General features: G+C 53.3%; 1 protein-coding gene across 1 annotated transcript in view; it reads left to right on the top strand.

Moving 5' to 3' along the window:
* LOC118833436 (septin-2) overlaps positions 1–12,029 on the top strand; it is a 136,588-nt gene that overhangs the window by 26,376 nt on the left and 98,183 nt on the right. Inside the window, exons 4-7 of the mRNA XM_036740794.1 lie at positions 1,135–1,221; positions 2,353–2,476; positions 10,300–10,434; positions 10,831–10,948. Of these exons, the coding sequence (XP_036596689.1) occupies positions 1,135–1,221; positions 2,353–2,476; positions 10,300–10,434; positions 10,831–10,948 (464 nt within the window). The remainder of the gene's footprint in view (positions 1–1,134; positions 1,222–2,352; positions 2,477–10,299; positions 10,435–10,830; positions 10,949–12,029) is intronic.

Here is a 12,029-nt window from a genome sequence, read left to right as displayed (position 1 = left end):
GGAGGACCTAACACCTGAGCAGGACTTCAGGGCCTTCCAGATGGGAGGTCTCTTCTTTGGGGACAGTCTTCTCACTGCACCACCTGCTTCTGAATCACCTTGGGAGAAGCAGCTGCTTGTCCTGTTTGTTTGGGAGGGTTTGCTTTGTAGACACAGTCAAAAATCACCAGTTTTGATAAACAAGATTGGGGATCAAACGAGGCAATATTGGGTTTGATATTTGAAGAAGGTGGCGTGGCCTGAGGAGTAATGGGACTGTTTTTCCTTTCTGTGTCCTGCATGGGCTCCCAAGGTGGATTCCAGACATACTTCAGGCTGTGGCTCCTAGGTTAGAATCGAGGGTTGAGCTCAGCCCCAGGGCTCAGAGAACGTGCCTATGGACACTGGAATTCTGGTCTGTTTGCTTGAGAAAACAAACCACCTACAAGAAAACATCTCACAAGGATTGATTTGGGGAACTTGGTGTGCTTAGTCCAGAGAGGAGAAGCTGGGAGGCACCGGAAAGTTCTTGACCAAGAATCTGGAGGCTCCTACCACTATGTGGTTCCTCAGACTTCAGCTCAACAGAAGGAAAAGGCCCCCTCAAACAGCATGTCCCAGGGGCAGTGAGCTCCATGGCCCTGGGGGCCTTCAGACAGGTGGGATGTTCTGGAGGGGGCCGCTGTGAGGCTACAACCTCTGAGGGCTGTGATCTGTTTGTACCTTGTCCTGAATCATAGGAAGTCATGTTGCCAGTTGTGTTTAAACGATGGTTTATAAAAAGAAATCAAAGCTTAGGTTTGATTTCCTGCCGGGGTAGGCCAGGCGGGACTTCAAAGACCACAATGAAGGTGCATGTGAGTGACGGGGCTTCTGGGTGTACTAGAAGAGGAGCCCCTGCGGCCCAGGCTGGCAGGTCTAGAAATCCTGTCCAGTCCTTTGGAGGGTGCCTGTTTAATCCGTTACACTGAGCAACTTGGTGAAATGTCTGTCGAGGTAGATACTCAAAGCTCTCCCCCTGTTTTGGGTCTCCCTCAGGGCTGGGGGGGCAGCCTTCCAATGGGGTGGGGGTCTGCATTACCTGCCTGGCGCTTGGGGGCGGGTGCCGGCGCTTAATGAAGAGAACAGCACACTGAACGCTGGTTTTATTTCCAGGTGAATCTGGCTTAGGAAAATCCACCTTGATTAACAGCCTGTTTTTGACTGATCTTTATCCAGAACGATACATTCCTGGAGCTGCAGGTATGTGGGACACAGGCGTGTGTTTGTTGATTCAGGCCAGTGGGCACGAAGGCTTGGGAGAGCAGAAGGAGTCCGAGCCCTCCCCAGGGGTCCAGTGACATGGCCAGTTGTAAGGTGAAGACCAGTGGTGCCTAAGCTCTGGCGGGTGTGTGTGTGTATGTGTGCGTGGCCTGGCCCCTGGGTTGTTGGCAGAAGCCCCTTGAGAATGTGCGGCGCTGAAGGCAGTCCCTCCCTTGGGCTCTCCAGGTTCTTGTTCCATGGGCCTGCCTTCTGCTCTTTTTTGTTTTTTTCAATTGGGGTTAAGTGACTTACCCAGGCTCATACTGCTAATAAGTGTCTAAGGCTGGATTTGAACTCAGGTCCTCCTGACTCGGGGCCCCACTGTACCACCTAGCTGCTCCCATGCCCTGTGCTCTGCGGTCAAGGGGAAGCCCCATGCAGCCTGGCCCTGGCTGAGGAGGCCATCTATGGTGTTCTGGGCCAGAAAAGGATGTGTGTGTGCGTGGGCCCGTTGGCTTCGTGGAGCAGGTAGGGGAGTGATCAGCTGCTCCTGGAGGGCTGTTGGACTCTCCACCTCTTGTCCTTAGAGTCCCTCCCCACCCAGCATTAAGGAGAAGCCCAGTGTGTTCTGTGTGGGCCACTAGGTGGCGCCGTGGAGAGGGTGCTGAACCTGGAGTTAGGAAGCTCTGAGTTCGAATCTTGTCTCAGACTCTTCCTAGCTGGGTGACCCTGGACCAGTGTTCCTCCTCTGGGCCTCAGTTTCCTCATCTGTATATAGGGGTAATGATAGCATGTCTCTCACAGGATTGGTATGAAGACCTAGTCAGTTGGCACATGCAGAGCTCTTTAACTCCTAGGAGATGTCCCCCAGGCCGTTTCTCAGGCCTGATTCTCAGGCATTTTACATGTGTGGTCTGCCTCCAGCCTGCACTGCAGAGCCTGGCGACCCTGGGCCTGGCGCTGGGTTCACCGTCCGTCCTCACTCACTCCAGGGCCTCCTCTGGACGGCTGGCAGCCAGCCCACGCTGCCGAGGCTCTGGGGAGTGGTGGGGTGGGGCTTCTCCAGGACCTGCAGGGGCAGCCTGTTAGAGACAGGGCATCTAAACTGTGAACTCTCCATTGTTTCTCTAGAGAAAATCGAGAGAACGGTTGAGATTGAAGCTTCGACAGTGGAAATTGAGGAGCGAGGAGTGAAACTCCGGCTGACGGTGGTCGACACGCCCGGCTATGGAGATGCCATTAATAGTCAAGACTGGTACGTGTAGCCAGGCTTGGTGGGTGCCAGACCGGTGAGGTCACAGCTTCAGAGGAGTCCTGGTGAGGAGGTTCTCTCCCCTGGTGCGGAGGGTTCGGGCCCAGGTCCAAGGCCCAGGCTCAGCAGCTAGGCTGGCTGATGTGGGGCTGGGCTCACTTACTGTGAGCCAGGGCCTGGTGTACAAAGACGGGCAGAAGCCTGGCCTCCAGCTCAAGGAGCTTATACCCCAGGAGGGGAGCCTCTCCACTGTACAGATTGCCTCTCGCTTCACTGTTGAGTATTACTCAGTGGTTTAGTCTAACAAGCGAGTGGGTAAAGACAAATTGTTACTGAAAAGATTTTAGGCTGGGCAGGTTTTTAAACGGGGCCTCTTGCAGCTGGCTGCCTTCAGGAACGCCCCATTGGGGATCGCCGAGGGTTGTGGGGCCACTTAGGCGGGTGTCATGCTTCTGTTCAGTCTGTCTCCTTTCCTTCCCATTGCCCTTCTCCCTCCAGTATGAGGGCCTGCCATGCACCGTGAGTACAGCGTTAGCGTTCCAGGGCACTCCCTTCTGATGAGCTCCGTGCACTTTTTGGACTCAAAAAGGTAGAACTGGGCATGGGGGCAAGATTGCAGATTTCACTGTGTGGAGAAAATGCTTCTATGGCTCCATCTGTCCAGCAGAGGCCTTGGGGCCAGGTGAGGCGGCCCCTTGTCTGTCTGTCCAGGTACAGCCTGGACCAGGTACTGACCCAGCAGGTACCTTCCAGCTCAGAGACGCCATGATTGTGTGTCTTCCTGGAGGCACCACAACTCTGTGTGTGTGTGTGTGTGTGGAAAATGAGAGGAGAGGCAGGGAATGGGGCAGAGGCAGGGCCTGCCTGGGGGCCCCTACAGCACTTGAGAGCCCCAGCATTGGGGACTCAGTCGGGCAAGCTGTCCTAGGCACTTATTAAGTGCCCACTGTATGCCAGGCACAGTGCTGGGGATATAGAAGCAAGAATGAAATAGCCCCTGCCCATTCATTGGTGCAGCTCACACACATGCACGCACACGTGCATGCGTGCGCCCAGCCCACGTGCGCACACACCACACACATACATACACCACACAACAGACGTGTGCGCACGCGCGCACACGCACACACACACACCCCAAAGGCATATAAACCAGGTCCAGAGCAGCTTGGACAAGGATGGCATGAAAAGCCCGAGGACCAGCCAAGGCCTCCCGAGGCATGTGGCGCTTGGCTGCAGTCTGTGAGGAAGCCAGGAGTTCCCGGGGGATGATGTGAGGGGAGGGAGTGTTCTAGCCCTAGGGGTCAGCCAGTGTTTGGTGATGATGAACAGCTGTTTCTGCTGGGCCTACTGTGTGCCCAGCATTGTGCCAAGTGCTCTTGTGAAACGTGGTCTCATTCGATCCTCACAACAGCCCTGGGAAGTAGGTGCTTTTAATGCCCCCATTTTATAGGTGAGGAAACAAGACAAGTGGTGAAGGGGCTGGCCCGGGGTCACGCAGCTTGTAGGTGTCTGAGGGCAGATTTGAACTCGGGCCTTCCCGATTCCAGGCCTGGCGCTCCATCCACAGAGCCACCTAGGTGCCTGACACAGGAGTTAATAGCTGATCACAGAGAATTGCCTGGAGATGCAGAGCTCAGCAAACTTGAGGGATTGTTGGTGACCACCTTTTGATTGTATGTTTTTCGTTTCTGAGCCCCGGCTAACCCTCAATGACGCAGTTGGGGTTCAGCTGCCCCAGTGTCACCTCATTGGCCCGGTAGAGTGATATTTACAAAGTCTTTCAAGCTCAGCGCCTCAGACCAGAACAGCTTCATTGGGGGAAACTCTTCATGCCTTAGAAGATGTAAATAGTTCATTTTTACATTGTCGTGAAACTTGACTTTGTCGAGGAGGAGAGAGTCGTGGTCAGAACTGCATCATGGCCGCTGGGTGGGGGATGGCTCATATGGGGGCAGAGAGACCAACGAGGGGGCCCCTGTGCTAGTCCCAGTGACGCAGAAAGGTCTGTGGGAGTGGAAGGAGGTGGTGGGGATAGAAATGTCACCGTTGGGCCATGGATCGGCCACACGAAGGAGACACGTGAGGGAGACGGGAGTTAGAGAGAGGCCACGGCAGCCTCAACAGCTGCAGCGAAGCTCAGAAGCCTGAGGGGTTTGGAAGGAAGGAGGATGAGTTCAGTTTTGGACATCCCTCTCCAAGTGTCCCCGAGGCCTCTGGGGACAGAGAGAGCGGAGGGCTGGACAAGCCTGACTCTTAGACAGGAGTTGTCACCACTGAGGCTTGTCCAGCCATGGGCAGACCTCTGAGGTGGGCAGTGAAAGTGTGCTGTGTGCGTTTTACAGAGGAGGCCCAGAGAAGCAGAGAAGCTAAGCCACTTGCTTTGGGCCACACAGCTTGGAAGGATCAGAGGCCAGCTCTTTGTGGCTTCTCTGGAGCCCCTCTCACCACTCCCCATCATTGGGTGGCAAAGCAGGCTTTTTCATGGGGGCTGTTCTCCTGTCCCATCTCCTGAGGGAGTGAGTGGGATCAGAGAGCCTGGAGTTTGAGGAGGCCACTGCTACTGAGGGCAAGGGAGGGAGGGCACGGGATGGGACCTGCTCGCTGCCCGCCTGGCACCATCTGTGTAGCCAGTCTGCTGGGCCACTAGCCGCCAGCTCAAGTATCCAGATTCCCTCTCCTGATAAATGGGGCTGAATCGGATCATTCCCCAAAGATGTTCTTTGGAAGGGTCTCTCACCAGCCTGGGTGCTTTCATCTCTGTTTCTGAAGCACGGTCGCTGTCAACAGCTGCGGCGCCCACATGGACAGCCAGAGTTCCATGTGCTGGGCAGTCGAGCCAGAAGGCCAAGCCCAGGCTGCGCCTGCTGAGGCCCGGCGGGTGGCCTAGCTCTGCAGCGTCAGCATCGGGAGCATGTCCAAGGGGTGGATGGGCCTGGAACCTGCGACCTCTCTATTTATCTCTGCCGTTTCCTCCGAAGCAGATGTCTCTGCTGCTGTGAGATGGTGCATGGGGGGAGAGGGGCTGGACAGGAAAATGTGGGGAGGGTCAAAGGGAAGGACAGCCTTGCAGTTGTGAACGAGACTTGTGGCTTCTGAGTGTCCTTAGGAGTGTGCCCGCCCTTCCTGCATCTTTGTTCTGGGCCTCCTGACATCTTGAGCAGAGTTGTGCTAAGCAGGGGCTGAAAAGGCAGAATCACAGCTGCTCAGAGTCCCTCACCTTAGGAAACACTCCCCCTGCTCCCCCAGCTTTTAGAAAGGCACCATGGGTGAGGAGAAAGCATGCTGCACCCCTAGTCCAGCTGACCTGGATTCAGATCTGGTGCTGATGTTCTCTGACTCTTGGTTTGCACATCTGTGAAATGGGTTAATAGCCACAGTACCACCTGCCTTACAGGGTGGTTGTGAGGGTAATGCTTTGTAAGCCTCTAAGTTCTGTGTGAGTGGAAGGGGTCATCGTGGGGAATAACTAGGGTGTCTCCAGTGTTTGACTTGTGTCCTCAGTGCCTGGTGCGGAGCCGTCCACTTAGCGGGTCCTTTAGAAGTGTGTCTGGAAAGGAAATCCATTGCTGTGATCATCAGGGGCTTAATTGCATTTCTTTTTTGTTAGGAAGTGATGTTCATGAAAGGGTATCTGCCATCAAATTCTCTCTTCTCTCCCATGTCTCCTCACCAGTGGCCCCAGATGTCTGGGTCACTTAGCTCCTGGTACAAATGGAGACAAAGTCAGCATTTTTTCCCTCCCTCTATGGCCAAGCTCTCCTCCGGCCAGCTCTCTCCTCAGCGTGGCCATCTTGGTTCTCTGGGCACTTGGAGGAGGATAGCTGGCCTTTGAGTGAGTCTCTGTCCATGTTTACCTTCACCAGCACTGGTAGCAGCCCCCTGGGTTGGTCCACGTTCCTGTGGTGAGGGCACACCACTCCACCAGCCCTCCCCTTTCCACCTTCCCAGTAGGTGGCATTCATTGGCATTTCTGGCTGAATAGGTTCATCCCTCCTGAGGCTGACCTTTTTGGGGATGAGCTTCTCCAGGCTGGGCCTTGGATAGCGATCAGTTAGCAGGCATTTATTAAGCACCTACTCTGTGCTGGGGCCTGAGCTAAGTGGTGGGAAAGCAGATACAGTCAAGGAGGAAGACAGGCCCTGCCCTCAAGGAGCTTATATCCCAAAGGGGTGAGAGCGGGGTGGGGTGGGGGATCCTTGGTGTGGGGGCTGGCCTGGGGACCCTCCTTCAGTGGAGGTTGTGAGAGGAGGGGCCCAGGGGCTGAGGGGACTTCTGTGGTGGAAGTTCCAGGGTATGATGGGACGTCTGGGAAGGCGCCGTCGGCAGGAACTGAAGTTTGTCTGGGCCTCTCCTTGTGTTTGTCCCTTCCCGGTCACCGGTCACCTCCATCCTAGGAGGAGGGCCTTAGGGGCAGCTCCCAGGCCTCCCTTTGTCCAACCACAGATGTTTGTGAAGCACCGGGTGCCGGACCCAGAGGAGACTGACCCATGGGGGCCCATGTTGGAAGACACCTGCCTCCTGGAGGCCCTCCTGGCATTGGGGACCCTGGGCCACCTCACGTTGGTGGAACACAGGCACTTTTGTCATCATGATCTTGTGGGATCTGCCAAGGTGGCCAGGCAGACCACGTTATGTCTATTTTACGGATGAAGAAGCCCAGGCTCAGAGCTAGAGATTGTTTTAAAGGTGCTAGGGGAACCTGCAGGCGCTCTGTCTGTGCTAGCTGGTGATGGCTGAGAAACTCGGCCTCTAGGGGTGCCACTGTGCACAGAGTGCTGGGCTGGAGTCAGGAAGACCTGAGTTCAAATCCAGACTCTTGACATTTACCCCCTTTGGGACCCTGGACAAGTCACCCAAACTCCGTGTGCCTCAATTCCCTCCACTGTAAAATGGGGTGGTAACAGCACCGCCTCCCTCGCAGCGTTGTGGTATGGATAAGGTGACATTTGTGAAGCGCTCTCTCCACGCTAGCTCCTGTTAGCGCCTCTTGTTTTGGCTCTTGGCTGCCGCTTCTTCTGCTCTGTGGGTCATCCAAGGGCCACTGGAGCAAACTGCTATTTCCTGCCTCGGGGAGGGGGATGGCATCAGGGCGATGGGTGAAGAGCTGGCCCAGTGGATGGACAGCAAGTGCTGGGGTCAAGGTCTCTGGGCATTTTCTTTTTAGAAGCAATCGTACAAAAATAACCAGCATTCTTTTTTCTTTTTTCGGCCAGTCAGCAAGCATTGATTAAGCACTTGCTGTATGCCTGGCCCCATACCAAGTGTTGGGGATCCCTGCCCTCATATAGTTTACCTTCTAATAGTAGAGAGATAAACAAACTGCTGTGTACAAGACAGAAGCAGCATGACTGGTGATCCCGGGGAATCCCCCAGCGTGGGGTGTCTGAGCCGAGTCTCTAGGGAGGCTGAGTGGGTAGCGAAAGGCGCTGGGCTGAGAGATGGACTGTCCTGTGAGAACCGACAGAAAGCCGGTGTCACTGGATCATATAGCACAGAGTGAGCAGCTGTGAATGGGTGGCTATCTGCCATAATGGAGGGAGCATCCACTAAGGAAACGTGTCCTTAATGGAATGAGCTGCCTCTTAGTGGCTTGGTGGCTTTGTCTTCGTTGGAAATCTTCAGGCATGTCACTGTGGGTGGAGCTGTGGCTGAGTGGCTTGTCGAGGTGGGGGTGGCACAAGGCCAGGAGTGCAGGACCAGTGGGCCAGTGTGGGTGGCCTTGGCAGTCTCACAGCCTCTCCCTGGGTTCTCAATCAGCATTAGTTTGAAGAGGTTCTCCTGGCCTCTGTTCTCAGCGGGTGCATTGTTCTGGCATTGGGGGTTGTTTTATCTTTCCCCTGGTGTCCCTCACCCCCGAAGCTGGAACATCTGATGTGGATGTTTCTGGAATACAAGCACAGTATAGGCCCCCACTCTGGAGTGTGGCTAGCAGAGTGATGTCAAGGCAGGTGTTTCCTGGAAGTCAGGCGGCACTGTGCACTGCTTGCTGGGCCAGATCTGTGGGGATTTTACAGCAGCCAGGCTGAGGCTGTTTCCACTGAAGCCTAGGCCAGGAATATTCTCCCCCGTTGTTTGGGCTTCAGGTTCCTCTGAGATGCTCACGAGGGATTATCCTGAGGGATGGCCATCTTGGTGCTTCAAGAAGCTGAAGTTTTGGGGGATGTGGGCACTGCGTCCTTGGTGACTGAAGAGATAGGCTTTGACAGTTGCTGTGGCCACCGGAGTCACTGTTCTGTGGCCATCCTTACATTGACTCTGTTGGTCTTGGCTTCCCACTTGGGTAGAACCTGCTGGAGCTTTGCCCTCCTGGCACCTTGGACATGATGAGGCCTCCGGGGAAGTGAGCCCATCAGTAGCCAAAGGAATCATCTGCCTTTCACCCCACCACCTTTCTGGGAGAGTTCAGAATGGCATAGATGAAGTGGACGCCCATGTGTCACACGGCTTTGGAAAGGCTAACCATCAGTACTTGGAAGAATAATCACAACTGAGGCATTTTCTAGGCTGTTGGAGCTGGGAAGGGCCTAAAAACACAGAGCTTTAGAGCAGGAGGTGCAGGAAGTGTCCAAGTGAGGAAGGGCCTTAGGACGAGGAGCTGGCTGGCCCTGGGAAGTAGGGGCTACCCTGGGCTCCATTATACTGATGAGGCCAAGGGAGGGTCACAGCTAGAACGTCAGAGCTGGAAAGGATCTTAGGGACCATGGAGTTCAGCTCCGCATTTTCTTTTCTTTTCACAATGTCCTTTTTCATCCTGAACCTAACAAAGACAAACATTTCAGTGGCCAAAGAACAATAAAGAGAGGACTGTGTGGGAAACTCCAGTTACATTGAAGCCAGAAGTGCCTCTGATGTCCTGCTGCTCTGGGGCTCCTGCACAACTTGCTCCTGCTCTTTTCTGTGCATTTTAAACATGTTTCCTTGAGGTTCTTTTCCCATCACTCTTCCTACCCACCCTCTTTGTAACTGGAAGACTAACAAAATGCAAGGAACCTGCTCTTCTCTGGAGCGCCTCCTTGGGTGTGGGGTGCAGCCTGTGCCCACCCACCATGCATCTCTCCATTGCCCTCTGAGTGACGCCCAGCTTTGGTTCTGTGTGGCCATAGAGCGACCCTGGTAGAAGGTCCCTATTGAAAAGGTGTGAGGATGACGGTGCCAACGGGCGTCCCTCAGTGACTTGCCTGGGCCAGGGTAGTAAGTGTCAGGGCCAGCTGAGTCCAGGGCTCCTGCCTCTGCATCCAGCTCTGTTTGCACAGGGCCGTCTGCATCCCTGGTTCTGTTGTAGATCTCCATTAGTCTCCCCACAAACTGCCTGTGGCGCTTAACTCCAGGAACCTGGCTGTTAATTGGGAGGATATCTTGGGTCAGTCATTTGTCAGAGAGCGGTCCTCTTTGTTTCTTTCTGCTCCATTTTAATAGCTCAGCATGAGGCTGGTGTCTCTCCCTGTGGGAATGAATGCCCAGTTATTCCTGATACAGCCCAGTGCTGGTGGGAAGCTCTCGCACGATGGGCAGCATTTTAATTCACCAACAGGAGAGGAGGCATTGGATGTGGCAGGACTTTTCGTACTGGGCCTGTGCTTCCATGATGCTGTGCTGTGTCTCCTGCAGCATTAGCAAATGTGACTTAATTTGGGTTTGGTACTTTTGGGTATTCATCTTTTCCTCCAAGTTTTTTCCCTTTTCTCTCCAGTATTATAACCCCCATTTCATAGACACACTAAGTGGGCGGGGCGGGGGACGGATTGCCAGTTACACCAGAGTATTCCTTCCTGGGCTGCTCTTCAGACAGATCCTGAAAACCTCTTTTCCCTCTCTCACTGCAGCTTCAAAACCATCATCTACTACATTGATCATCAGTTTGAACGGTACCTTCACGATGAGAGCGGGTTGAACAGGCGCCACATTGTGGACAACCGTGTCCACTGCTGCTTCTATTTCATCTCCCCTTTTGGTCATGGGTAAGTGAGGGTGGCAGAGACTTTGATCTGAGGCAGTTCTGGGATTTCGGTTACTAGCCGCCCCCATATCAATGCAGAGGTGAACCTTCTGTTGGGAGACTAAGTCATTCCTGGGCTGTCAGCTGGCCAACTCAATTAAAAGCATCTTTGAGATCAACGCTGCCTTCTGTTTGTCTGCATTCTTCTTACTCTAGAGTGGCATTGAGTTATGGCTAGAAAGGGTGAACATTGATGGGAAATGTATAGTTCCTCCCAGAGTTCTTTCAGTCATGCATGACTCCAACATCTGAAGGAATGGGTCTTGCCACCTAGAGGATGGCCCTCTCTGCTTCTGACTCGGCTGGAGCTCTCAGAGTTGGGCGTCACTCACTCACTAAGTTGTTTGTGTCCTTCCAGGTTGAAGCCCTTGGATGTGGAATTCATGAGAGCGCTTCACAGCAAGGTAAACATCGTGCCAGTGATCGCCAAGGCAGACACCCTGACGCTGAAGGAGCGGGAGATGCTGAAGCGTAGGGTAGGTGCTGTGTGCGGGAAGCTGTGGGCTTCCAGTCAGCCCGAGTGCTCATGCGGGTGGGCAGTTTGTTCATTTGTTTGTTTGAAAGAAGACTTTAGAAACCTGGTTCAGGATCACTCCTAGGGAAAGTCTTGTAATGAGGCCAGCTGTGAGGTTGGGAGATGGACCTAGATAAAGGACAGATGTAGGAGTTTGATGTTCCTTTTAAAAAATTCCTGTAGGTTGAAACGTTTGCCATTGTGGATGTAGAAGTGGACACTTGACAGAAGGCCTTCACATTTGGGTCGATTCTTCTCAAACTGTGGATGGTGAACTCTATGTCCATTTTTAGAAGAAGCCTCGTTTTGACTTTGGAGGAATGTGTGATCGAGGTGGCCCCAGGGTTGGGTTTTAAAAAGTGGATAGTGACCCACCAGGCCGAGATGGGGAGGAAGGGTTTCTGGGGCCTAGGACGTGTGGGAGCGAAGGGTCAGAGCTAGGCCAAGCATTTGTTTATGACGTGTTGTGGCTGTGCCGGTCACTTGACTTGTCTTAGCTGGAGTTCACTTCTGTCCCAGATGGACATGATGATACATTGCCAACTACCTCACAGAGGGGCTGGGGATAAAGAACCCTAAAGTATGACAGAAGGAGAAGATATTATTATAGTACCCATGCCCGATTGCTCTGATTTACAAGAACATTTATAGGAAATGATCCATTACAGTAGATGTCCTTCCCTGGTCACGTCAGTCCTCCTTCATGATGCCATAATTAGGCTGCTAGGCATCCTAGTGGATGAAGAGTCAGGAAAACCCGAGTTCCAATTCTGCCTCAGACGCTTTGTGCATTTGTTAACCTGGGCCAGTCATTTAATTTTTACCTTTTAACATTTAACTTTTCTCAGTCCTGGTCTTTTCATTTGTAAAACATTCCCTATCTTACAGGGTTGTTGTAAGTTAACATATGTAAAGTACTTTGCTCACTATCGTGATTATTAATACCTAATTGCAAACTATGAGTACAGAAATTTTTACCTGATAATTTGTTGTTAAAGAGAGAAAACGGGGACACCATTGTGGACCATTTATACTTTGCATCT

The sequence above is a fragment of the Trichosurus vulpecula genome, chromosome 1, assembly GCF_011100635.1.
Source record: "Trichosurus vulpecula isolate mTriVul1 chromosome 1, mTriVul1.pri, whole genome shotgun sequence".
Taxonomy (NCBI): Eukaryota; Metazoa; Chordata; class Mammalia; order Diprotodontia; family Phalangeridae; genus Trichosurus; species Trichosurus vulpecula.
This window is presented reverse-complemented; position numbering and strand designations above follow the sequence as displayed.